Source organism: Bos indicus x Bos taurus, unplaced genomic scaffold (genome assembly GCF_003369695.1).
Source record: "Bos indicus x Bos taurus breed Angus x Brahman F1 hybrid unplaced genomic scaffold, Bos_hybrid_MaternalHap_v2.0 tig00002561_arrow_arrow_obj, whole genome shotgun sequence".
Classification (NCBI taxonomy): Eukaryota; Metazoa; Chordata; class Mammalia; order Artiodactyla; family Bovidae; genus Bos; species Bos indicus x Bos taurus.
In genome coordinates this window covers 13825-40933 of record NW_020867550.1, presented here as the reverse complement: position 1 = coordinate 40933, position 27109 = coordinate 13825, and the positions used below count along the sequence as shown (strand labels likewise).

At 43.1% G+C, this 27109-nt stretch overlaps 1 protein-coding gene and 1 pseudogene across 1 annotated transcript in view; both read left to right on the top strand.

Annotated features, from left to right (window-relative positions):
- The first annotated feature begins 4657 nt into the window (after positions 1 to 4657).
- LOC113888851 (mitochondrial carnitine/acylcarnitine carrier protein-like) overlaps positions 4658 to 27109 on the top strand; it is a 34260-nt gene continuing 11808 nt past the window's right edge. The window contains 4 exon segments of the mRNA XM_027535833.1: positions 4658 to 4874; positions 13958 to 14050; positions 17274 to 17401; positions 20244 to 20334. Coding sequence (XP_027391634.1) covers positions 4770 to 4874; positions 13958 to 14050; positions 17274 to 17401; positions 20244 to 20334 — 417 coding nt within the window. The 5' untranslated portion in view covers positions 4658 to 4769.
- LOC113888852 lies at positions 8455 to 10013 on the top strand (annotated as a pseudogene).

Below are 27109 nucleotides of genomic sequence, written 5' to 3'. Positions count from 1 at the left end.
ACCAATATCATACAACTTTTCTTTTGTATAAATCTTAGATTCAGGTTGACATGTTTTCATTTTTGAAAATCCACTGGAGAGCACTGAATTTCTAAGAATAACTTAAAGGGAAGCACTGATAGCCTCATTATTGAGTCTTTGCATCCAAGGAATATTACTGTTTCTTTATACTTCTTTTGTTTGCCTTTTGTGTATATGAATTTATATAGCTTTATTCACATGGATCTTTGGTTTAGTCCTGCATACATTATGGGTTTTGATGTTATTCTGAATAGGATTGATTCTTCCTGTTTGTGATCTGTTATTTTTAACATTGTCAACAAAGGTCTGTTTAGTCAAGGCTATGGTTTTTCCAGTGGTCATGTATGGATGTGAGAGTTGGACTATAAAGAAAGCTGAGTGCCAAAGAATTGATGCTTTTGAACTGTGGTGTTGGAGAAGACTCTTGAGAGTCCCTTGGACTGCAAGGAGATCCAACCAGTCCATCCTAAAAGATATCAGTCCTGGGTGTTCATTGGTAGGACTGATGTTAAAGCTGAAACTCAAATACTTTGGCCACCTGATGCGAAGAGCTGACTCATTTGAAAATACCCTGATGCTGGAAAAGATTGAGGGCAGGAGGAGAAGGGGATGACAGAGGATGAGATGGTTGGATGGCATCACAGACTCAATGGACATGGGTTTGGGTGGACTCTGGGAGTTGGTGATGGACAGGGAAGCCTGGCGTGCTGCAGTTCATGGGGTTGCAAAGAGTCAGACACGACTGAGTGACTGAACTGAACTGATCAAAAAGTGATTGCTTTCTGATACTGTTCTTGTATCTGTCTCCTTACTTAAATTTGCTCAGTTTTCAACTGATTCTCTTGAATTTTCAAAGTAAACATTTGGATCACTTGAAAATAGGAATATTTTGGACTCTTTTTTTTTTTTTGGTTTGACCAGAGATCAGACCCACACACACTGTGGTGGAAAAAACCGAGTCTTAACCACTAGACTGCCAGGGAAGTTCCAAGGACTGCTTTTTAATATTTAAATTTTTTATTACTTTCCTTCCTTTTCCTTTCTCCCTCTGCCTACCCCCCCCCACCCCCCTGCAACCCACACTCTTCTTTCTTTCTTCCTTATGGGCTTTCCTGGTGGCTCAGCTGATAAAGAAAATGCCTGCAATGCGGGAGACCTGGGTTTGATCCCTGGGTTGCGCAGATCCCCTGGAGAAGGGAAAGGCTACTCACTCCAGTATTCTGGGCTGAAGAATTCCCTGAACTGTATAGTCCAGGGGGGTCACAAAGAGTCAGACACAACTGAGCAACTTTCACTTTCTTTCACTTCTTCCTTAGTTTGCTATTTCTTTTCCCTCCCTCCCTCCCTATTGATATTTTTGCATTAGCTACTAAGTCCAGTAAAACGTTAAGCAGTAATCATGATTAAAAAAATCTCTATTTGTTCTCCTATCATTAATAGGATAGCTTCTAATAGTTCACCATTAAATAGTTTTGCTGAGAAAAAATATGGTAGTTACTAGTTTGCTTTAAAAAAAAAAGTAGTTACTCTTTATCTATTACAAGGGAGTTTGCTTCAAATCTTAAATTTACAGTTTTATGTTCTTTTCCTTTTGGTTTTATCTTGTTTTTGGTAAGGAATGATGTTGAATACTACTCTTGCAGGTTGGACTCTTTGGAAGCAAGTACTGAGATGGAGCTTGGGGAACAAGATACTTCTTAGGGACCAGCGTATGTAAAGGGAGGGGGCAGGAAGCAGAATTAGGCAGAGGCCGCAGATAAACTGTGATGCAGGCCCAATGAAGCCAACCCAGCAGAGAGCACTGGAGTGTGAATACTACCTGTCAGAGTATCTGATACTATGCCAGAGTGGTCAGGCATTAAATCTCTCCCTTGCTCAGTCACAGGGTGTGGACAGTCTTGGGAAGGGTATGACCTAAGGGAAGGTCCCCCTCATTCATGTTTGATTCCCAAAGTCTAGGAAGAAGGCTTCTCAAGAGAGGGCCAAGTGATCTCAGATGGCCTCGGCCTGCAGCAGCTTGACGTTGGGCCTTGTTCCCTGGCCAGACATTGAGGCTGGGGAGGGGCAGTGAGAGCACCAAATCCTAGCTGCCAGACCAGTGGTCAGTGACAAGGCCCTGGCTCTTCGCTTTGCAGAAAAAGAACTGCTGTAAAGACGGAAAGTAGTGAGAGAAGTCAAGTGTTTATTAGGAGGAAAAAAAAGAGTACGTATGGATAGACACATGGGTGGACTCAGAGTCCCAGAGTCATGCCCTCGTGGTGGTATGATCACTTATATAGAGCGTTTGTTTCTGGGTTTCCTTTGTCCAACCATTTTGATTTCCCTGGCTCAGAGTCCATAATTGGTGTACCTTAGGATCCTCTTATATGTGCACACACGTCTCAGCTAAGGCAGATTCTACATTAGAGGTGTAGAGGTAGTTAGCATCACCTAGCATCACTCCCCCTTTTGACCTCCAAGGAGCCTTTCTGTGCATGTGTAGTCAGGGAGGTCACCTTACTTCAAAAATGAGAAATAAGTGGCCTCTCCTCTGGAGGCAGAGCCCAGCCTCCTCCCTCAATTGTCCTCCTATTTTCATTTTGCAGTATCTACCCTGGGTGGGGCCCTCTTGCCTCACAAAGATAGCTTCACATTCCTTGTGAAGCTTGTGGTTCAGTTCAGTTCAGTTGCACAGTCGTGACGCTCAGACTCTTTGCAACCCCATGGACGCCAGGCTTCCCTGGCCATCACCAACTCCCGGAGCTTGCTCAAACCCATGTCCATCAAGTCAGTGATGCCACCCGACATGAAGCTTGTGGAACTGATAGCAAACCTGGAGGTGCATATGCATGTGTACATTTTTCTGGGGAGAGAGTGCCAGGAATTCTCTCCCTCCCAGATGGCTAAGAACCACTGGTCGGACAATGTCTAGCATATGGGCAACTTGGTATCGATCTCCTGCATCAGTATGTTACCTGGAGTGGGGAGAGGAAAGATACCTTGTGCTGAAGGGGACAGGATATGTAAAGGCCTGGCTACTGGGGGGTGGAGGGTGAGGTCAGTTAAATAACAGGGCTGGCTGTGTGGTAAACCAGTAGAAGCTAAGTTGGCTCAGAGAGGAAGATACAGTCTAGGGGAAAACACGGTTGAAGCAGTAAGCTAGCATGAAATATGAAAAACCTTGTCTGCCCTGAACCACTTCTATTCTGATGCAGTGAGGAGCTGAGGAGGTTTTTTGGCCAGGGAATGACAGTCAGGTTAAATTTCAGGTAAGTTTTCTAGCAGTGTGTAAAGGCTTATCAGATGAGGAAACAGGAAGACCATTTGTTTGGGGGATCATCAGTTACCCTATGAAGATTTAATAGAACTTGGTGGGCTTAAGTGGAGTCCATGTTCAGGTCTGTCAAGGTTTACCAAGAGGGTCTACCAGGAAAGTTTATCAGGAGGGCTGTACAAACAGCCCCTCTTCCTGAAGCTGCTCTGATGCAGATTGACTCTAAGTTAGCTCCTCTTCTGCAGCCGGAGTGTTAGAAGTCACAAGTGAAATAAACATGGTCCCATTACCAAACCCTGAATCTTGGACATTCCAATAAGGCCAATCCAGTGATGAACACCCTGTTCAATTAATGCCTTCACTGCCTCTTGCCTGGACCACTGTAATTTTCTCTTAACTGTTCTCCTTGCTTCCATTCTCTCCTAACACAAATTCATCCATCCCAAATAGATTTTCTAAAACCAATCTGATCATATCATTGCTGTGCTTAAAATTGTTCCATGGTTCCCATCCTCATCTAGAAAAAGCCTATAGCATGGGGTAAACAGACTTTTGAGCCTTGCCTTCTACTCCCTTTACAGGTCTTCTGCCCCAGTCAGGCCCCATCACTTCCGATCCCAATTTTGTTCCTGTCACTAATCTTTCCACCCGTACATGGTCCATCCTCCCCATTGTAGTCTTCCTCCTAGCTTGGGAGTGCCTGCAGAGGAGGATTGCTATCAGGTTAGCTGGGCAGTGAGGTTCCTGCTACAGAGTAGGGGTATGCTTATTGTTTACAAATTATTAATTTGACAAATTTCAAACATACAGAAATGACAAGTTATATAGTGGATACCTGAATACCATGCACCGAGAGTGAATAAGTCAAAAACATAAACATCACCTTTATGGCAACCCACTCCAGTACCCTTGCTTGGAAAATCCCATGGACAGAGGAGCGTGGTAGGCTACAGTCCATGGGGTCGCAAGGAGTTGGACACGACTGAGCGGCTTCACTTAACTCCTAATTGTTATAGTTATTAACAATTCCTTTAGGTTCTTCTTTCAGAATATATTCAGAATCCAAACACATCTCATCACCTCCTCTGCTGTTCTCTGATCCAATCCAATCCAGCATCTCTGACTATGACCTTTAGCCTCCTCAAGTCTCCGTGCTTCTTAAGTCTATTCTCAAAAGAGTTGGACACGACTGAGCGACTGAACTGAACTGAAGTCCACCCCCACCAACCGCCACTCCAAAATACCGCCCAGAAGGCGTAGGGGCCAGCCCTTCTCCCGCAAGCCACGCCCATCGAGGAGGAGCTATGGCCGGAAGCAGCGCCGCCGGCGGAAGCAGGGGCCGGGCAGGCGGTCTAGGCCCTCCTCCCGACCTGCCCCGGGCTCATGCCCCGCCCACCCAAAAGTGGGTGAAAGGTCGGCGGCGCCGGCGCCGCTGCTGGAGCAGTGGAGCGGAGCCGGCCGGGAAACCACAGGCACTGTGACGGACTGACTGACCATGGCAGACGAGGTGAAGCCCATTAGCCCGCTCAAGAACCTGCTGGCCGGCGGCTTTGGAGGCATGTGCCTGGTGTTCGTGGGACACCCGCTGGACACTGTCAAGGTGCGAGGAGGCTGGGGCGCGCGGGCTGGAGGGAGGAGGCCCGACCGAGCAGGGCGCGGAAAGCAGGGTCTCTCGCGACGCTTGGTCCGGGACAGAAGTGGGGCCCGGGGGAGCTTCCGTGAGAAGTCTGGGGAATCTCCCTCTCGACCCTTTCGGGTGTGGAGGAAACTGTTCCTGCGCCCCAAGGAGCTAGACGGCGCAGAGTGAGAAGCCTCTAATCGCCCACCGAAGACTCTTGATTTTAAAAAAGTTCTCTGTCCGGCAACCTTTTCTCATCTGGGGCCCCTACTTTGGGGATGGTAAAGAAAAAGCGTCTGCTCAAAGTTCTAACTTCTGCAAACCCTAACATCAGCAAGATTGAAACAGGTCATCTGTAAATCCTTCTTCTGGAAGAGAGCTAAACGCAGGTTACTCTAGATAGATATGTCTTTTGACACATTTCTCTGGGCCCGAAGTGCTCCGCCACTGTCTCTTTTGCACCTTTCTTAACCGTCTTCAGTGTGTCACCCCATGTTAACCTCAGCGGTCTCCTGTGGGAAGCGACAGTGCCCTCAGTGACCGAGTCCCTTCCAAGGAAATCAAGTGATCAGCTTTGCTCAGGGCCAGGCTGATCCTCACAACAACTTGGTGTGGAAGCCATGGTCAGATTGAGGCTCTGGGAAGGTGGAAACTCATCAAGGCTTGTTCCCTGGTTATCCTCATATTGCACATCAACTCTTTCCCCTGCAGCACTTACAGCAAGGCCTTACTGGAGACCAAAGTCCATACCCTATGACTTAGCATTCAAAGCTTCATCCCAGTTTTCTAACCTTATCTCTGCACACACTTGGAGAAAGTTGACAGTTCATGGCCAGGGTGAGCCTGTGGAGAACAGAGGTGAGTCTCGCAGAGTGGGAAGCCTGTGTAGAGGAATTCTTGGATTGTTGAATTGGGTTTCCTCCACCAAAGCAAAGAAAATTGCTTTGGTGATGTTCTCTGAGCAAGTTTGGGCAGCAGGCTCTTTGCTACCTTTCACCTAGAAGAAGATCCGGGGTCATTTTATCACAAGACTAAGATTAAAGCCATCGGGCTGGTTTGGGCACTGTGAAACATGAAATCAGATGTTTATTCAGAAGTTGATAAATGCCATGTGTGTTAGGGCTTCCCCAACAGTAGTCGTTTTAAGCAACACTGATGTAGGGGAGAATTGTCTGGCCTCTCTTTCTACTCTTGATCTTGTTAGTTCTAGTTATCTGGGGTCTCTCTTTAAAGAAAAACAAAATCCTGTTGCTCCCTAATACAAGTGTTGCTCCTACCTCCATATCCTTTGCCCTTCCTCCCCATCAGATGTCACTCCCAGGAAGGGAAGGATGATCTGTGTACTGAAATGTAAATGACTGAAAATGCTCACTGCATTGTCCTTAAGCTTTTATCTTTTAAAAATCAATTAATTAATTTTACTTTTGACTGTGCTGAGTCTTTGTTACTTTGTGTGGGTTTCTCTAGGTGCAGCGAGTGGGGGCTGCTCCCTGGTTGCAGTGCACAGGCTTCTTATAGCAGAGGCTCCTCTTGTTGCAGAGCACAGACTCGCGGGCATGCAGGCTTCACTAGTTGCAGCACCCAGGCTCAGTAGCTGTGGCACTAGCACTTGGTTGCTCCATGGCATGTGGGAACTTCCTTCACCAGGGATCGAACTGTCATCTATTACATTGCAAGGTGGATTCTTAACTACTGGACCTCCAAGGAAGCCCTCACTGCATTTTTAATAATCAGAAACTCTCCCTTTGATTTAAGCCAAACCCACAAATTGCTGACTACTGTCCTTTTGACCTCAGGGAGCCAGGTGGGCTCTGGTCAAAGCTTGGCCAAGAGACACTTTTAGAGACCCAAGGTGACTAACAGTGGTCTGGAAAGGCGGGAGCTGTAGCTCTTCAGCTTGGAAAGATTTTATGGCAGGTGGTGAAGGGCTGGCTGTTTTCTAACTGGAGAAGTAGGGAGACCCAGATATTCCTGGCAGAGGGAAGGCAGGAGTGAAGGTGGATATAGGCTTGGCAGTGGGAACCAGGCTGTAAAAGAAGACCAGCCATGGAGGACTTTAATGTTCTTGCTGGGCCTAAATGATGGATGTCATGATGAGGCAGGTAGGAGTTTATACAAAATCACAAGAAAGGTATCAGTCAGAACTTTTGGTCCATCTCTCTCTCCTACTAACTTGAGGAGTTTGTGCCTGACCATGGAGAATCTGAAGGCCAAGTAAGGGATATTGGATGTAAAGCAGTGGGAGCCTCTGGACATGTCTACTGTTATGTTCCATAAACTTCTCAGCTTTGCATGTCACCTCCATTGCCTAGAGCGCAGGACTAACAAAAGCCCCTCACAAAATCAAGAATGAAAAATTTGTTAGGTTGGTGGAAGAGTAATTGTGGTTTCGGACCCTCGATTTTGAATCATTATAGTTAGGCTCAAACACATCTTTGTTAATCAAAATCAGAACCATTACAAGCAACACATTTTTGCCAATGAGAAATACGTTTGTTGATTCCTGTAGCATAAAAAGCTATGCTTCAGGATTCGATGAACCCTTGAAAAGCATTTTCTGCATCCTGCTGATTATGAAAGCATTTTCCCTGCATAAAGTTGTTGAGTTGCTTGAAGAAGTGGTAGTCGGTTGGCAAGAGGTCACGTGAATATGGCCAATGAGGCAAAATTTCATTCAGCTTTTGAAGTTTTGTTTGTGCAATGTGCAGTTGGGCGTTGTTGCAGAGAATTGGTCCCTTTCTTTTGACCAATGCTGGCTGCAGGTGTTGCAGTTTTCAGTGCATCTCATTGATTTGCTGAGAATACTTCTCATATATAATGATTTCGCCAGGATTCAGAAAGCTGTAGTGGATCAGACCAGCAGCAGACCACCAAACAGTGACCATCGCCCTTTCTTTGGTGCAAGTTGGCTTTGGGAAATGCTTTAGAACTTCTCAGTCTGGCCACTGAGCTGGTCATCACCAGTTGTATGCTATCCACTTTTTGTCACGTGTCACAATCCAATCGAGAAATGGTTTGCTGCTGTTGCATAGGATAAGACAACACTTCACAACGATGATTTTTTGTGTGTGTGTGATGAGTTCATGAGACACCCGCTTATTGAGCTTTTTCACCTTTCCAGTTTGCTTCAAGTGCCGAACAACTGTAGGATGGTCGACCTTGAGTTTTTGAGAAAATTCTCATGTAGTTGTGAGAGGATCAGCTTTGATGATCCTCTCAATTCAGTTCAGTATAGTTCAGTTGCTCAGTCGTGTCTGACTCTTTGTGACCCCATGGACTGCAGCATGGCAGGCGTCCCTGTCCAACACCAGTTCCCAGAGTTTGCTCAAACTCATGTCCGTTGAGTTAGTGATGCTATCCAACCATCTTATCCTCTATCATCCCCTTCTCCTCCTGCCTTCAATCTTTCCCAGCATTAGGGTCTTTTCCAATGAGTCGGTTCTTCACATCAAGTGGCCAAAGTATTGGAGCTTCAGCTTTACCATCACTCCTTTCAGTGAATATTCAGGACTGATTTCCTTTAGGATTGACTGGCTTGATCTCCTTGCTGTCCAAGAGACTCTCAAGAGCCTTCTCCAACACCACAGTTCAGAAGCATCAATTCTTGAGCGCTCAAATCCCCTCAATTGGTCGTTGTCAACTTCCGATGGTCGGCCACTGTGCTCCTCATCTTCAAGGCTCTTATCTTCTTTGCAGAGCTTCTTGAGCCACCACTGCACTGTGCGTTCGTTAGCAGTTCCTGGACCAAATGCAGTGTTGGTGTTGTGATTTGTCTTAGCTGCTGTATGAACCATGTTGAACTAGTATAAGAAAATCACTAGAATTTGCTTTTTGTCTAACATCTTTTGCATAGTCTAGAATACATATAAAGTAAACAGCAAGTAACAATTTGTTAGCAAAAAACATAAAGCAGCAAATGTACATTAAAGATGTGTAACATAACCACATTTAAGAATGTATTCCAAAACAAAAAAAATAAAGAAGAATGTATTTCAATATCAAATGGCAAAGTAAAACCAAAATTACTTTTGCACCAACCTAAATAAATAGAGAAACAGCATGATGGAAATGGTGTCTTGGAAAGGTTAGTATGATACCAAACTGAGAAGGATTAGGAAGTAGAACACAGACCAGGAAAAAGACTGCAGAAATATAATGACTGGGTCTGTCAGTTATCTTGCAATGTAACAACTTAACCCCAAAACTTAGTGGCTTAGAACAACAACAATGCAGACTTCCCTGGCAGTCCAATGGTTGCACCTCCATGTTGCGAGGGTTCATGGGTTTGAGCTCAATCCATAGTTGGTTAACTAGGATCCTGCATGCTGCACAGTGCAGCCAAAACAACAACAGCATTCATTAACTCTCTTGATCTTTGTGAGATAGGATTTGGAGAGCAGCTTAGGTGGGTAGTCTGGCTCAAGGATTTCTTGTGAAGTTGCAGATGTTGTCTGGGATCCAGAATATATAAAAGAACTATTACAAGTCAACAACACAGAGAACAACCCAATTTAAGAATAAGCAAAGCCTCCTCCCAACCTTCTACCCAGCCGGCCACTCGGGAGGGAGGCAGAGATGGCAGATGAGATCACCAAGGCTCAGGTCGCCCGGCCTGGCAGTGACACCATCTTCAGGAAGATGATTCACAAAGAAATCCCAACCAAAATCATTTATAAGGATGACCAGTGTTTTGCTTTCCTTGACATTTCCCCTCAAGCACCAACACATTTTCTGGTGATACCCAAAAAACATATATCCCAGATTTCTGCAGCAGCGGATGATGATGAAAGTCCTCTTGGTCATTTGATGATTGTTGGCAAGAAATGTGCTGCTCATCTGGGCCTGAAGAAGGGCTATCAAATGGTGGTGAATGAAGGTTCAGATTGGGGCCAGTCTGTCTATCATGTTCATCTCCATGTTCTTGAAGGTCGACAGATGAACTGGCCTGGTTAAGCATGCTGTAGGGATAATTTTGCCTCCTCTCTGCAGTGATCAGGTTTGCAAGTTCCAATATGCTAAACAATTTTTTTTTTTTTTGCCTGTGTATGGAGATACTACAAAAATAATTTTTAAAACCCATATATAATAAAAGACATTGTTGCATGCTCTGAAAAAAAAATAAAGTACTTAAATATATATTTCTCCAAAGAAGATATATAATTGGAAAAAAAACATGAAAAAATGTTCAGTATCACTAATCATTAGGAAAATGCAAATAAAAAGTGTAATGAGATACCACCTCATTTTATTGATAGAATGGCTACTATCAATAAAACCAAATAACAAGGGTCAGGGAGGATGCAGAGACTCTGGAACCCTTGTGCATTATTATTGGGAATGTTAAATTGTACCACCGCTGTGGAAAACAGTATACCAGTATCTCAAAAAAGGGAAAATAGAATTACTGTATGATCCAGCAATTCTACTTCTGGATATTTACTCCAAAGAACTGAACGCAGAGTCTTGAAGAGATATTTGTACACCCTGTTCCTAGCAGCATTATTCACAGTAGCTGAAACATGGGTGTAACCCAAGCGTCCACAAATGGAAGAACAAATAAGCAAAATGTGGCCTGTACATATAATAGAATATTATTCAGCCTTAAAAAGAAGGAAATTCTGATACTTGAAACCACATGGATGAATGTTGAAACCATTAGGCTCAATGAACTAAGTCATTCATAGAAAAATACGTACTTTATGATCCTACTTATGTGAGGTACTTCGAGTACACAAAATCTTAGAGGCAGAAAGTAGACTGGTTGCCAGGGTCTGGATGTAGGGCAAATGGGAAGTTACTGTTTGGTGGGAGGAGATAAAAAGAATTGTGGATGATGGTGATGGTTGCACAACATTTTGAATGTATTTAATATCACTGAAAAGTGAAAGTGAAAGTCACTCAGTTGTGTCTGACTCTTTGTGACCCCATGGACTATACAGTCCAGGGAATTCTCCAGGCCAGAATACTGGAGTGGGTGGCCTTTCCCTTCTCCAGGGGATCTTCCCAACCCAGGTCTCCTGCACTGAAGGCAGATTCTTTACCACCAGGGAAGCCCAATATCACTGAACTGTGTACTTAAAAATGATCGAGATGGTAAATTTTATGTGTATTTTATGACAGAAAAAAAATTGGGAAGGAAAAAATGGGCAAAGAATCTGAATAGACATTTTTCCAAAGAAGATACACAAATGGCCAATAAACACATGAAAAATGTTCAACATCATTATCCATCATGAAAACATAAATCAAAATCCCAGGGAGATACCACCTAATATCCACCTAACACTGGCTATAATTTAAAAAAAAAAAAAAAAAAGGTAGATGACAGTCAGCGTTGGCAAGGATGTGGAGAATTTGGAATACTCATAAATTGCTTGTGGGGGTGTAAATGGTGCAACCTCTTTGGGAAACAGTCTGGCAGTTCTTCAAAAGGTTGAATAAACATAGAGTTAGCATCTGACGTAGCAATTCTCCTGTTGTGGTTAATTTCATGTGTCAGCTGAGCCATGGGTGTCCATATATTGGTCAGACATTATTCTGGGTATATCTGTGAGGATGTTTTTGGATGAGATTAGCATTTAAGGTAGACTAAGTAAAGCAGATTGCCCTCCCTAATGTGGGTGACCCTCATCTAGTCAGTTGAAGGCCTTAATAGAACAAAAGGCCAAAACTCCTTCCTCTTGACTGATTGAGCTGGGATGTTGGTCTTTTCCTGCCTTTGAACTCTAACTGAAACGTTGGCTCTCTTGGGTCTTGAGCCTGCCAGCTTTTGAACTGGGACTTAGACCATCAGCTCTCCTGGTTCTCTGGTCTTAACACTTGAAATAGAACTATCTCATTGACTTTCCTGGGTCTCCAGCTTGCTGACTGCAGATCTTGCGGTTTGTCTGCCTCCATAATTGTGTGAGTCAATTCCTTATAACAAACAAACAAATAAATAACTCTCCATAGCTTATTGGTTCTGTCTCTCTGGAGAATCTTGACCCATATAACACCCGAGAGAACTAAAAAATGTATGTCCACACAAAAACCTACAAAAGTTTGTAGCACCATTATTCATAATAATAAAAGTGGAAAAAATGTAATTTGTCATTATCTGATGAGCAGATAAACAGGACATAGTTCATTTGTGTAGTAGAATATTATTTACCGATAAAAAGATTGAAGAACTGATATATTCTGCAACATAGGTGAACTTTGAACACTTTATGCTAAATAAAAGAAACCAGGTATGAAAGACCACATACTGTATGATTTCATTTATATGAAATGTAGAGAATAGGAAAATTCATGGAGGCAGAAGGTAGCTTAGTAATTGCCAGTGGCTGAGAGAAGAGAAGAGTGACTACTGATGGGTGTGGTGTTTCTTTTTGGGGTGATGAAAATGTTCTCAAATTGATTATGGAAAATTCACGGAGACAGAAGGTAGCTTAGTAATTGCCAGTGGCTGAGAGAAGAGAAGAGTGACTACTAATGGGTGTGGTGTTTCTTTTTGGGGTGATGAAAATGTTCTCAAATTGATTATAATGAAGGTTGCACAACTCTGCAACTGCTAAAAACCCTCTAACTGTATAAAATGGGTGAATTTTATCGTATACAAGTTATATCATAATAAAGCTGTTTGTCTGTTTGTTTTTAAAAAAAAAATACTGAATCAAAAACCCTCCCTTCCAGTCAAAAACAACAAAAAGATGTTGGGCAGGACTGTACTCATCCAAAGAATTGACTTCCGTGTGGTTCATTCACATGCTGGCAGTTAGTGCTGGCTGTTGTCAGAAGGCCTTGTTTCCTCTACACATGGCCTCTTCAGGCTGTTTAAGTATCCTCATAGCATAGTGACGGACTCCCCAAAGCAAATAAAGCAAATAACCTGAGATGGACACAGGCGGAAGCTGACCTTTCTGTCACCTAGCCTTGGAAGTCACATAGCATCAATATCATCATATTCTGTTCGATAGAAGTGAGTCACTGAGTCTGGATCACATCCAAGGGGAGGGGATTTAGGTTTAGCTTCTGAAGGGCAAGAGTATGAAAGAGTTAATGGGCATTTTGGAAAACTACCACACTGGGTAAGAATGGGCAAGCACTTTGCCTGGAGGAAGACTTCAGATGAAGAGAGGAAGAAATTAGGATCCTGGAAGCATCTTGAAAGAACTTTCCATTAGCCTTGGTGCCCACATGAATAAGAGGAGAAACACAGGAAGTAGTTGGATGCTAGAGTTTCAAATCCTGAGAAATGGTAGACTGGTGGCTCTGGGACAAATGGGACATTCATCGAAAGGATGAGATTTTGGAGGTGATTTGAGTAGGGAGAGCTTCCCCAGGCAGTGAAATGTAGCCCAAAAGGTGAGCTGAGAAGGTCTGAAGATGGCTGAGTAAAAGTCATCACTGAACATAAGTTGAAGCCCTGGAACGTGTTTTCTGAAAGGGATAGTGGACCACCTGAGTAGGCTGCTTAGCCTTGGAGGGCACCTGGAATAGAAAGGAGACAAAGGAGGGAGTGCTATGACGGGATGTTTAAAGAAAGTTGGAAGCATTGGATCCACCGAAAGGTAGAGAAGGATGAGGACCAAGGAAAGCAGGATATTAAATCCACCTCATTCCGAAACATCTTTGTCGAGCACGTTACCTAACCCCCAACAAAGCACTTCAGATGAGTGTGGAGAGTGCCTAGAATTGAGCTGAGCTTTGCATCAGCCAGGTCTAGTTACTGGCGCATCACTGGACCTCAGTGAACCCAGTCTCCTCATTTGTAAACTGGTCATACCTATTCCATTTGGTCACCATGGGATCCTTTAGATAAGAAATAAATAGCAAAAGTAAGTGGCTGAGGAAATCAGAGGAACTGTCTCAGTCTTCAAAAGCATGCTACTGATGACTTGTGAGTACAAGCTTGGAATAAACTGGAGGAAAGAGAAGTCTGAAGCCAGCAGATAAGGGGAATGCTGAAGACGTGCACACAGGTGCTGCTTTCTCTGTTGAGATTTTGGCAGATGGTCAGGCCGTTGCCCCCGACAGGCAGTTCTGCTTCTGGGAAATGACTGTGTTTTAACTTCTGATTTTAGGTCCGACTGCAGACACAGCCACCAAGTTTGCCTGGACAGCCTCCCATGTATTCTGGCACCTTTGACTGTTTCCGGAAGACTCTGATGAGAGAGGTACGGAATCATGGTGCTGGGCTTTTCTCCTGTTCAGAGGAACACATTTTCAGAGGGTTGGCGTGTTACTTCTCCGGGGGCCTGGGGGACTGCATGGTTCTGCAGGAGGTCCAGCCCACACGCCTGGCTCTCTCACCCCATGTCATCCTATGTCCCTCTGTTGTCATCGCTCCGGAGTGTTTGAGAGTTCCAGTTACTGTTTTATGTGGATGAATGAAGCTAATAAAATGGTTCTGTCTCTCTTGGAAGGCAGAATTTAGACCACAGGGAGTTCATGAGAAATAATTGGAGACGTGAAATAAAAGAAAGTGCAAAGCTGGGGGATCAGTGTCAGAAGTTCACATAAAATTTGGAGGAAAGGTCAGCCTGTCTGAGGGAAAAAGAGTGAAAGAGAGAGAGAGTCTTCAAACCCATAGACAAGGAAACTAAATTGGTGTGAGGTTATTGAATTGTATAATCATTTTTTAGGTATTTCTTAGAGTGAAAACATGGGATTTTAAAAAAGTTTTAATGACTAGTGATGCTTATTACTGACTTCATTAGCACACAGGTAACAACACCTGGTTAAGAACTTTTCCTTCGTTGCCTAAAATATAACTCCAATGTGAATAAATAGTAAATATATAGTTTTTATTAAATATACAGAAGTAAGAAGCAGGTATCACCCAGACAAAGAGGGGATGCTGGTAAGTGATGGACTCAGTCTAAGAGAAGCTGTTCCCGGGGCTCCTGCAGGACCCAGGTGTGGGAGGAAGATTTTGAAGTGGAATCTACCCAATCATCCATGCTGGAGATGGTGCCGTCTTTTCTTCTATAAGACTGTGTTTCTCTCATCAACCCAGAATGGAGTCTGATCAGTGTCCAGTGGAGGCTTTGAGCTTCCAGTCTGCTAAGAGTTCTCTGCCCTTACAGAGAGACAGGATTATATGCCCCTGGTCAGGAAATGTTATTGAGCACGTTTAGTGCCTTGGCAATGTGCTGGGTGCTGGAGGCTTGGTGAGAATGGCTTGTATAAACCCAACTCCCTGCAGCGTCAAAGAGGCTTCCTCAGTCCATATTTGTGCTTGTCTCTGGGTTTTGCTGTGCCAGATTGAGCTCACTTTCTGGTACTACTGGACGGATCTTGGTTGTACTGCGGGAACTGGGTGGACCAGACAGTGGAAAGAAGGCTGGAGAAGTTGGGAGTTGTTGGCCCTCGGCCTTGGGCAGCCTTCTCAGCCAAGTGGGAAGCTGTGGGAGGGGCTTTGGGAGGGTTTTGTCCTGAGGGGCTTTTGCAGATCCTTCTCAGAACCTTCTCTTCCTATTCACCCTTCCCTCTTTACCTTCTGTGCACATTGCACTTGGAGAGTCTGCTTATAGCCTGTAGCAATGGTAGACCTTTGCAGGATCTGGGAGGAATGCTGCCAAGTACAGTTGTGCCCTTTAGTTCTGGAAAGAAGATGGGTTGTGAGTGCCCGGAGTCTGCAGTGAGGCAGGTTCTCCAGCCTAGGTCTGTGGAGCCTCCCCTGTGTGTAGTAGCATCCCCCTCCCCTGCCCATTTCTCCTGCCAGTTCCTGTAGGGAGCAACTGTAACATGTTTTTAAAAATTAGCCCTTATTTTGTATTAAAATGATATAAGCACTTAGTTTGTTACTGAAGGACTTGTAACAAAGTAGCCCCCCACCCCAATCCTCTAGAAGTTGCTACTTTCTACTTTCTCAATTACTGTTTTTCCTCCTCCCTTTTTGGGAACTTCTCCCACCAAGGATTGCACCCCTGCCCCCTGCAGTGAAAGTTCACAGAGTCTTAACCACTGAACCATCAGGGAAGTCCCTCAGCTCTCTCAGTTAATGCTGTCTTCTACCGAGCTACATGCACGTATTTTATCCATTTAAAACTGTTTTAGCTACCTGTTTGTGGTAGATGGTTTTAACTCTTGCATTCCTTAGCTCCTCTTTCTGCTCTGCCCAGTAATTTCATCATCCTTTGTGGTTTAATACAGTTCACTGTTTTCATGATTACAACTTTATGTATGTTTTTTCTCTGTTAACAAAGTAATGTCCTTCAGGGCGCATTTCATTACTTGTACAGCTTTTTGTTTTTCTTGAGGTTGGGTGAACAGTTGTGTCAGTTTCTTTTGCTTGTGTCTCTTTGAATCTCTGCCTCTGTCATCCTGTGTCCTAAATGTGCTGTAGAATACCTTTTTGTTTGGTTTTTCACACTGCCTGACAGTTATCATCCGTTCTTCCGATGTTTGTTGTTTGCTTTGTTTTTCTTAGAAAACAAATAAACTCCTCCTGGAGTCCTGGGTCTCATACTCCCATGTTGACTGGCTTCTTCCCAGGCCTGCTGTACCCAGCACCTTCCTGGGAACAGCCCTCCCCTCTCTTGGGCCAAACCCTTGGTCTCTGGGTCCCAGATCTTCCTTGTCCTCGTTGTACTAACTTGTTCGGTTGGATTGTCTACTTGTCTGTCTATTTATTGGCTACTACATAGTCAGTTTCATTATCTAAATGTACTAGTGAGAACTGATGTGCAGTCTTGCTATTGTTTTTAACAATAAGAATCTTATGTCTTTTCTGGGAGGGGGCATACTGGGTGGTTTGAGTGATCTCAGTTCCCCAACCCAGGACTGAACCCAGGCCACCACAGTGAAAGCCCAGAATGCTAACCACTAGGCCACTAGGGAACTCCCCTCAGGTCCTAATTCTTGGGAAATACAAAAATTTCTTAAGCACCTATGTCTCACCCCCAAGCAAGTCACATTGTACATTCTGTTTTGTAGCCTGCTTTTTTTTTTTTTTTCCAATTTAGTAATCTCTTCTCATGTTACCATGTGATTGTATGGCTGTGTGATAGTCCAATATGAGATTTCCGTAATTTGTCTCATTAATCTCCTGTTTGGGAATGTTCCAAAATGCGGTGTTTAATAAATGCCTGTTGTCATTCTTTTTTATATCTTTGAGTATTCCCTTAGAATATGTTTCTAGACAGGTAGTTTTCTGATGGAGGTGTAAGCTACATGTTGCCAGTTTGCCTTCCAGACTAGAAGCTGTTTTCAGTTTCTCCAGCAGTATATAAGAAGACAGCCATTTCTGATAAGTGTGGGAAGATTCTTCCTTTTAAAGCTCTCCTTGCTTGGGGAAAGGAGGCCACAGGTCAGAGGACAGGCTGCTTCCCTGCTTCAGTGATGTAGATGTTAGTAGTGTCTGTAAACAGCTTCTCCTCCTATGCTTCCTTGCAGGGCATCAGGGGTCTATATCGGGGCATGGCTGCCCCCATCGTCGGGGTCACCCCCATGTTTGCTGTCTGCTTCTTTGGGTTTGGTTTGGGGAAGAAACTGCAACAGAAACACCCAGAGGATGTGCTCAGGTGAGTACTTACTTACCAGCCCGGAGCACTCGATGCTGTTCTGCCGATGTATGTGATCTGTGATGTGATGCAGGTTTCAGGAAAGAATTATCAGACCAGCAGTGGCTGTCCTCTTCTCCCTATCAGGGAGGTACTTGGGTTTCCTTTGCCCTGTGGACCAATAGGGTAAAAGATAAAACCCAAAGCCCTCCCCCAACCCCCTAACTAGATTGTCGTCATTTCTTATGTGAAGTAGTCTTGCTTACTGGGGATATTAGTAATACCAGCCCCACAGCACTGGGAGGTCCGAATGCTAAAGTGTGTGTCAGATACCACGAAGGTACCTGGTGCTACAGTAATGACGGCAGCAGCCTTGTTTCTTATCCCCTGGATGAGAGAAGCGAAGGTTTCAGCTTCTGTCTTCCTTCATTTTCGTAACATGATTATAATTATTTCCAAGTATTGGTGTCTCTGTTGCAGTGAAAGAAATTAGTATGTTTCCTTCCAGTAGACTTTCAGAAGTTGGATTTGGGTATGGAGAGGCAGATGAGGTAGAATTAAGGCTCAGAACTGACAAAGCAGTGAATGAAAACGGGCTTCTTGGGATGCAGGGGCATTCTGAGTTGACACCGGGATGACAAGGCACACTCAGTCTGGGATGACACCTCCTGGGTGGGGCTACATCAGCACAGGACCCACAGCAGCTGGCTAGGCTTGGATTCTAGAGCTCAAGGGAGGAAGCCCAGGGTGCCCTGTGGTTGATTTCGATCACTACTTCAGGCCACAGCAGGCTGAGTGAGGGGCGAGGCGTAAATAGAAATGCTCATAACATGAAACTATTTCTGGAGTCCCCGTGACTCTCTGAATGTGGCCAGCTTCTATAAAAAGCCATAGGTGGCCCCAAATGTGAGTGTAGGGGGCGGGGTCCTTTGGAAGCTGTGTTTGACTGTTTTTTAAAATATGTATTTTATTTATTTGGCTGCAATGAGTCTAGTCCCCTGACCAAGGATCAAACTTGGGCCCCCTGCCTTGGGAATGTGGCATCTTAGCCCCTGGGCCACTAGGGAAGGCCATGTGTTTGGCTGTGGTAGTCCAAATAGACTGTGGACACATGTCCTCTCTGAGCACCTGGGGTTTTAGCTCATATGCTAGCTCACAGCTGTATCATGAACCGGGGCCATGCCCAAGAACTTTCATGGGGTGACTGCTACTGCCTCAGCCTGTGGGTTGTATTCCCTGTACCGTCACTTCAGTGCTCAAAGAAGTACCCTTCCTGCCTGAGCAAAGGTTGAGACACTCCAATCCCCACCCCATAATCCTTCCATGTTCTGAATCCTGAATGTCAATCCTGCCACCTTCTCTTCCCCACTGTAGTGTTGGGCATAGTACAGAAAGGAACATTACCAGGACCTTGGATGGAAGCTCGAGGGTCCAGACCTCACAGATGCTTCCCTGGGGTGAGTGAGGGGTGGCGGAATGGGCCACCCATGCAGGCTGTCTACATGGTACCCTGTGTACATGCAGAGACCCTGTTCAGAGGAGAGTCCCCAGTCCCGGGAGATACGTGCAGCCTAAGGTCTGGGCATCCATGGAAGAACAGATGTTGGTCTCACGAGTGGAAGTTCTGTTGCTGAAAGGGTACCTCTCAGGGACAGCAGTGTGAACTGAAACTGTGAAGGAGGCCAGCCATGAAAGCAGGTCTCTCAATGGTTGAGCACACAGCCTGTGTGCTGGGCTTGCACGCCTGAGGTAGTTGTGTGAGGCCTGTCTGGGGTGAGTGCACAGGAAAAACAGCCGTTGAGACCAGTGCCCTGCCTCGTGACCAAGCTCGTATTGCTCTTGGCACTGAGACCCCTGCCCTGGGAAACTTGATGTCAGGACTGGAAGTGGATGTCTCCCTATTTCCATTTGACATCTCTGTTCCAGGTTTTGGGCTCCTTGTGGGGTGGGATAGTCCTAAAGGCTTGGCTTCTAGAGGCCTGGGGTCGGGAGGGGCCTGAGGGTCAGGCAAGAGGGTGAAGTTTTTCATCAACTTGTGCTCAATTGTGGGAACTCTGTTGAAATGCAAAATTGTAACTCTGTGCTCCATTGCCTCTGAGACCAGTCTGCCTGGAGACCAGATTTTCCTTAATCTCGGAAAGAAAAGGAGACGTCAGAGGCGGCACAGGCAGTGATGCTAGGAGCCTCCTGTTCCTTCACATACTCAGTGTGGTTCATTCTGTGAGGGCTGCAGTGAGGATCCAGATCTCTGGCCACTGGAGGACTATTCCCTGCACAGAAGCCATAGGACCCATCACACGTGATTGGGTGCCATCCTTGACAGGGCGTTTCCCAGCAGCTTACAGCACATACCTCACAACTTGGCATGCGGATATGGCCATAGCCATTACCTTGACGCTGTCCTGTGTGAGTCTTGGCTTAAAGTGTTATCAGGCTCTTGGTGATCCAGAGAAGGGGAGATTGGAGGAGATCTGGGGTTAACTGAGGTCTACATCCTGGATTATAGGCTATTTCTCACAACAACCCTGAACTTTGCTGATCAAGGCTCGGAGAGGCCTGGAAACTCATCCATAGTCACTGCATGGCCGGCCAGGGGAGAACCTCTCCTGTGACTGAGGCCATCTGAGTGTGCCCGTGGGCCTTGTGACTAAGCTCATATTGTTCTCGGCACTGAGACCCCTGCCCTGGGAAATTTGACGTCAGAATATACATAGAACTTGGCTTTGGTGTGAAACATAATCTATTTGTGCTGGACTTCCGCCCAGTCTGAGTACTTATTTAATTTTTTTTTCTTTGCTGGGGCTGCCTCTGTTCTGAGTAGTTAGTCACAGGTTCTTGCCTTTTGTTTTTGTTTTCAATACAGCTACCCCCAGATATTTGCAGCTGGGATGTTGTCTGGAGTATTCACCACAGGAATTATGACCCCTGGAGAGCGAATCAAGTGCTTGTTACAGGTGAGGATGTGATCAGGGTTGGGGAAGATATTGTTTGGAGGCAGGTGGCTAGCTTTTCTACTGGGTATACAATTTTGGGTGGATGTGTATGTCCTTTTACCCTTTATAAAGGCTTCAGATCAGGTGTGCAAACAGTTTTCAAGGTTTTTAGGAACATAGAAGCAGTTGTACTAGAGTCAAGAACCAGGACAGTGTAACAAATGAACCAAATGTCACTCGTGTGATGGGTCAACTCAGACTTATCCACCCTTGTTAGCAGCTACTTCAGAACTCCAAAAGGTGAGTCGTGTGTCTTCAGAGGTGGAAGGGAGGCTGCTCTTGGCCAACATCGTCTGTCTGCACCCACTGCCCAAAGGCTCAGCGCCCTTAGAGTGCCCAAGCTTGTTCCCAGGCTAAGGCTGTGAACTGGCTGCTTGCCTTACCACACAGGGCTCCCTTTAAAAAAAAAGCAGCACTGCTTTTTTCTTCTAACGGCCGAAGCAATTTAGTACATAGTCTTTGCTAGAAAAATTTTGGTAATGCAGAGAAGCACAAAGAAAACAATGTATTTATCACCCATGAGGTAAGCACCATTATACTTTCTGTGTGAATTCTTCGTCTTTTTAGTAAACATGCATATTTAAAAAAATTTATCTTTTGAAATAAAATTGGGGTCACATACTGCCATAGTTTTGTAACCAGCTTTTTTCATTTGCTTTGTCACAATATTTTTGTGATTATTTTTCTCAGACGTCATTTTCTGTGCTTTATTTCAATTCAGGGCTGTAATTTACCCAATACTCCTTTATCTGGGGATAATCCAAATTATATATCATAGTGAAGATCTTATGAATAAGTCTCTGCATGTGTTCCTGATTATTTTCTTAGGATAAATGTCTAGACTTGAAATTAGTATATTTAAAGATAAGCAGTTTTAAAAGAATTTTCAACACATGTTGGGGTTTCCTGGTGGTTTAGTGGTAAAGAATCCGCCTGCCAATGCAGGACACTTGGGTGCGAACCCTGGGTAGGGAAGATCCCCTGGAGGAGAAAATGGCAATCCACTCCAGTATTCTTCCTGGGAAAATCCCCTGGACAGGAGCCTGTGGGGTCGCAAAGAGTCAGACACGACTGGGTGACTGAGTACACGCACATAATGTATGTGCGTTAGTAATGTAGGTTACTAAGTGGCCCTTCTAGAAAGGTCTGTCACTTTCTATTCCCATCAGTGGAAGAAGAGCTCTCACTTCCCAGCAGATTCTGCAGCATCTAATTTACAATCTCTGCTAGGGTGTTGTGTGAAAAATTTGCATTGTTTTAGTTTTTCTTGCTTTTTATTGTCGGTGAGCTTAATTACTTTGATTCATATTAGCTGTTTATATCTATCCTTCGTGAAACACCTCTTTGTATTCTTTGCTCATTTGTCAGTTTGTTTGATTTATAAAAGCTTTAGACATGTTTTGATTTAATATTATCGTAATAATATTAAACGCGACACATGGGATCTTAGTTCTCCAACTAGGAATGGAACCTTGTGCCCCCTCCGTTGCGAGTGTGGAGTCAACCACTGGACCACCAGGAAAGTCCCTTATTTAAAAAAATCTTTATACAATTTTTAGATATTGCACTCCTTTTACAGTTATCGCAAAATATTGGCTCTATTCCCCATGTTGTGCAATACATCCTTGTAGCCTGTCTTCACCCAATAATTTATACCTCCTACTCCTCCACCCCTAAACACTTTGGAAATATTAAGGTTATTAATTTCTTATCATATGTGGCAAATCTTTTTCATGCTTTGCATTAGTCATTTAATTTTGTGCATTGTTTAAATTAAATGTTTTATTTTGAGATAATTAAAGGTTCACTTACAGTTGTAAGAAATAATACAGAGGGAAGAAAAGAAATAAATATACAAAGACATCCCACATGTTCTTTACCTTGTTCTTCCACAGAGGTAACGTACTATAAAACTGTAGTATAATATCGCAACCAGAATACTGACATTGATACAGTCAAGATGCAGAACAATTCTATCATGCCAACGATGCCTCATGTAGCCCTTGAATAGCCACTTTCATTTTCTTTTCCCCACACCAGTCCTTTTTTCTTTCGGCTGCATGCACAGCATGTGGGATCTTCGTTCCCTGACCAGGGATGGAATCCACACTTCCTGCATTGGAAGTTAGGAGTCTTAACCACTGAAATGCCAGGGAAGTCCCTCCACTCCAGTTCTTAAGCACCCGAGCAATCACTAATCTGAACTCCATTTCTATAAATTTGTAGCTTCAAGACATGTGTAAATGGAATCATACAGTATGTAACCTTTTCAGATTGGCCTTTTCAACTTAGCATAAATTTTCTGGAGAGTTGTATAGATTGTGGAATGTATGAGTATTTCATTCCTTTTTAGTAGTCCCATAGTATGGGTGTACTACAGATATGTTTAATTTTTATCCATTGAAGGACATCTGGGTTGTTTCAGTTCAGGGCTGTTATAAATAAAGATGCTATAAACATTCATGTACAGAGATTTTTCTGGGAAAATCAATCTTCGTTTCTCTGGGATAAATGCCCAGAGGTGTAATTGCTGAGTCATATGGTAGTTACATGTTTAGTTTTCTTTTTTTGTTTCTTATGGCCATGCCACATGGCATGTGTAATCTTAGCTCCCTGATCAGGGATCAAACCCATGTCCCCTGCAGTGGATGTGCAGAGTCTTAACCACTGGACCTCCAGGGAAATTCCATGCATGTTTAAAGAAACTATCAATCTTTTTCTAGTGTAACTGTATCATTTTACATTCCCACGAGCACGGTATGAGTGATCCAGTTTCTGTGCATCCTAACCAACATTTGGTGTTGTCACTATTCTTAATTTTAGCCATCCTGAGAGATGTATAGTGATACCTCATTTTAATTTGTATTCTTCTACTAGCTGAAGGTGTTGAATATCTTTTCATGTGCTTATTTGCTATCACTGTATCCTATTTGGTGAAATGTCTGTTCATGTGTTTTGCCCATTTTCTAATTGGATTATTTGGGATTTTTTTATTATTATTACTGAGTTTCGAGAGTCCTTTATTCTAGATACTATTGCTTTGTCAGATATGTGGTTTGCATATTATTTTCTCCCAGTGTATAGTTTGTCTTTTCATCCTCTCAGCAGAGTCTTTAGAGCAAACGTTTACATTTTGATGAAGTCCAGTTTGTTCATTTCTCTTTTATAGGTAGGGTTTTGGATGTTTAGAACATCAGATCTTAAGGAATCTTTTCCTAGCCTGAAATCCCAAAGATTTTCTTATATGCTTTTTTCTGAAAGTTTTATTTATAGTTTAACCTTTTCCATGTAGGTTTGTGAGTCCATTTTGAGTTAAGTTTTGTATCATGTATGAGAATTAGGTCAGAGGGTTTTTTCCCCCCGTGGGGCTATCCAGTTTGCACCATACCATTTCCTGGAGATTTACCTTTATTCTACTGAATTAATTTGCACCTCTGTTAAAATTCAGCTGAGTGTATTTGTGTGGGTCTATTTCTGTGTACTCTGTTTTCTTTCATTGATTTATGCAACTTTCCCTTCATTACTATTACACAGTCTTGATTAGTATAGCCATTGGCTAAGTCTTGAAACTGTCTAGACTGATCCCTCCCACTTTATTCTTTAAAAAAAAACAAAACTGGGACTTCCCTGGTGGTCTAGTGGTTGGAAATCTGCCTTCCAAGGCAGGGAGTGTGGGTCCGATCCCTGGTCCAGGAACTAAGATCCCACATGCCGTGGGACAGCTAAGTCTGAAGACCACAGCTACTGAGGCCACACGCCCTGGAACCCACGCACTGCAACCAAGACCCAGTGCCATAACTGAGACTCAACATAGCCAAGCCAAATAAAAAATTAAAAAAACTGTTCTCGCTGTTCTAATTTCTTTGTTTTTTCCATGTTAATTTTAGGATAATTTAGAAAACAGAAAATTCTTGCTGAGAGTATGTTGAATCTATAGATCAACTTGGGTAGAATTAACATGTTATTTTGAGTCTTCCAATACCCAGACATGTTACACCTCTCCATTTATTTAGAACTTTAATTTCTTTTATCAGCATTGTGTAGTTTTCAGCATATAAGCTCTTAATGTGTTTTCTTACACACCTAAGTCCTCTGTAAAGTGACATTGTAAATGGTATTATAATTTTAATTTTGTTGTCTGCATGTTCATTGCTAGTTTGTAGAAACACAATTGATTTTTAAAAATATTTATTTATTTTTATTTTTGTCTGTGCTGGGTCTTTGTTGCTGCTCAAGGGCTTTCTCTAGTCACGGTGGGTGGGTTCTAGTCTCTGGTTGCAGTGTGCCGGCTTCTCATTGCGGTGAATTCTCCTGTTGTGGAGTACAGGCTCGAGGGCACGTGGACTTTAGTATTTGCAGCACGTGAGCTCAGTAGCTGTGATGCCCGGGCTTAGTTGCCTTGTGGTATGTGGGATCTTCCCAGATCAGGGATTGAACCAGTGTCCCCTGCATTGGCAGGCAGATTCTTAACCACTGGACCACCAGGGAAGCCTGAAATACAATTGATTTTTGTATGTTAATTTTGTGTCTTGTGAACCTTCCTGAACGCTCTTATTAATTTTAATTTTTTTTTTTTTTTGGTAGATTCTTTGGGATTTCCTATATAGATAATCTTGTTATTTGCAAACAGGGACAGTTTTATTTCTTCATTTCTGATCTGTTTACCTTTTATATCCTTATTTCACTGGCTAGAACTTCCAGTACCATGTTGAATAAGACTGATGAGAATGGATATGTTTACCTTGTTCCCAATCTTATGGGGAAGTATTCAGCATTTCACCATTAAATATAATCTCAGGGAAGCTCAGGTGGCTCAGTGGGAAAGAATCCTCCTGCCAGTACAAGAGACACAAGGTGTAATTTTGGAGTGGGTTGCCATGCCCTCCTCCAGAGCATCTTCCCAGCCCAGGGATTGAACCCAGGTCTCCCGCATTGCTAGATACTCTTTGTCAACTTGAGAAGGTTACCTTCTCTTCCTCTTTTTCTGAGAGTTTTATGGATATTGACTTTTGTCAAATGTTTTTTCTTCCTTTATTAATGTGATCGTGTGATTTTTCTCCTAAACTCTTAATATAGTGAATTACTTCCTTTGCTCTTGAACACTGAAGCAATTCCTCATTACTGGAATAAAGTCCCCTTTATATATTGCTGAGTTCTATTTTCTTATATTTTGTTAAGGATTTTTCATCTATAGTCATGAGAGATATTAGTCTGTCATTTTTTTTCTATATTGTCTTTGTCTGGTTTTGATATCAGAGTAATACGAGCTTCATAAAATGAATTGGGAATTGTTCCCTCTTCTACTGTATAGAATATGTGTTGATTTTTCTGTAAACATTTGGTAGAATTGGTACAATTTTATAGTGAAATCATATAGGCTTGAGATTTGGGGTAAGAAATTTTTAAATTATGAATTCAGCTTTCTTTAAAGTTACAGGCCTATTCAAATTATTTATTTCATATTGGGAAAATTGTGATAGTTTTTGTTTTTTTATCTAAGTTGTCAAATATGTGTGTGTAAAGTTGTTTGTAGTACTCCTTTATTGTCTTTTTTTATGTCTGCAGGGTCTGTGGTATTATCTTCTGTTTTATTCCTGGTATTAGTAATCTGTGACTTCTCTTTCTTTTTTCTTTGTCAGACTCACTAGAGGTTTGTCAGTTTTTATTGATCTTTTCAAAAAAGATTTTCCTTTCTCTTTTTTTTTTCAGCTGTGTAACGCAGCTTGTAGGATCTCAGTTCTCGACCAGAGATTGAAACCAGGCTATGGCAATGAAAGCCCAGAATCCTAACCGCTAGGCCAACGGGGAACTCCCCTCTTTGATTTTCTTTATTATTTTTCTGTTTTCAATTCCATTGGTTTCTGCTTCTGTTTTTATGATCTCCTTCCTTTTGCTTGTTTTTGGGTTTAGTTTGCTTTTCTTTTCTCTCTCTCTCTCTCTTTTTTTAAGCTTTTGAAGTGCAAGCTTAGAATCTTGGTTTGAAGCCTTTCCTCTCTTCTGAAGTGTGCAGGCAGTGCTATAAAGTTTCCTCTCAGCATTGCTTTAGCTATGTCCCACAAACTCCAATATATTTCAGTTTTCAGTCAGTTGAGTGTGTTTTCTGGTTTCCTTTGGGACTTCCTTTTTGAATTGCTTTTGAAGAGTGTTGTTCAGTTTCCAAGTGTTGGAGATTATTGATTTCCGGTTTGAGTCCATTGTGATTGAAGAACATATTCTGTATCATTCACATTCTTTTAAATTTCTTGAGGGTTGCTTTATGGCCTTGGATATGGTTTATCTTGTTTGTGTGCCACTGGCATTTAAAAAGAATGTGTGTGCTGCTGTTGTTTGGTGGCAAAATCTCTAAATGTCGATTATATCCTGTTGGTTGATGGTGTTGAATTCTTTATCCTTGACGATTTTATGGCTAGTTGTTCTGTTTGTTGATGGAGGAATTCGAAATCTCCAGCTGTTACTGTGAGTTTGTTTCTTCTTTCAATTCTATTAGTGTCCCTTCACATAGTTTGCAGTTTTTTTGTTTAATGTATACACACTTAGAATTGCTATGTCTTCTTGGTGGATTGGCCCTTTTCTCACTGTGTAAATGTTCTTCATATTACCATTATATAATATTCCATATTTTTGCTTACCGTGTTCTTCCTGGTGTTCCAGAGTTCCTTCTTTTATACTTTCTTTTCTGTTTAAAGAACTTCCTTTAGCCATTCTCTTGGGATATATCTACGAATGACAAAGTCGC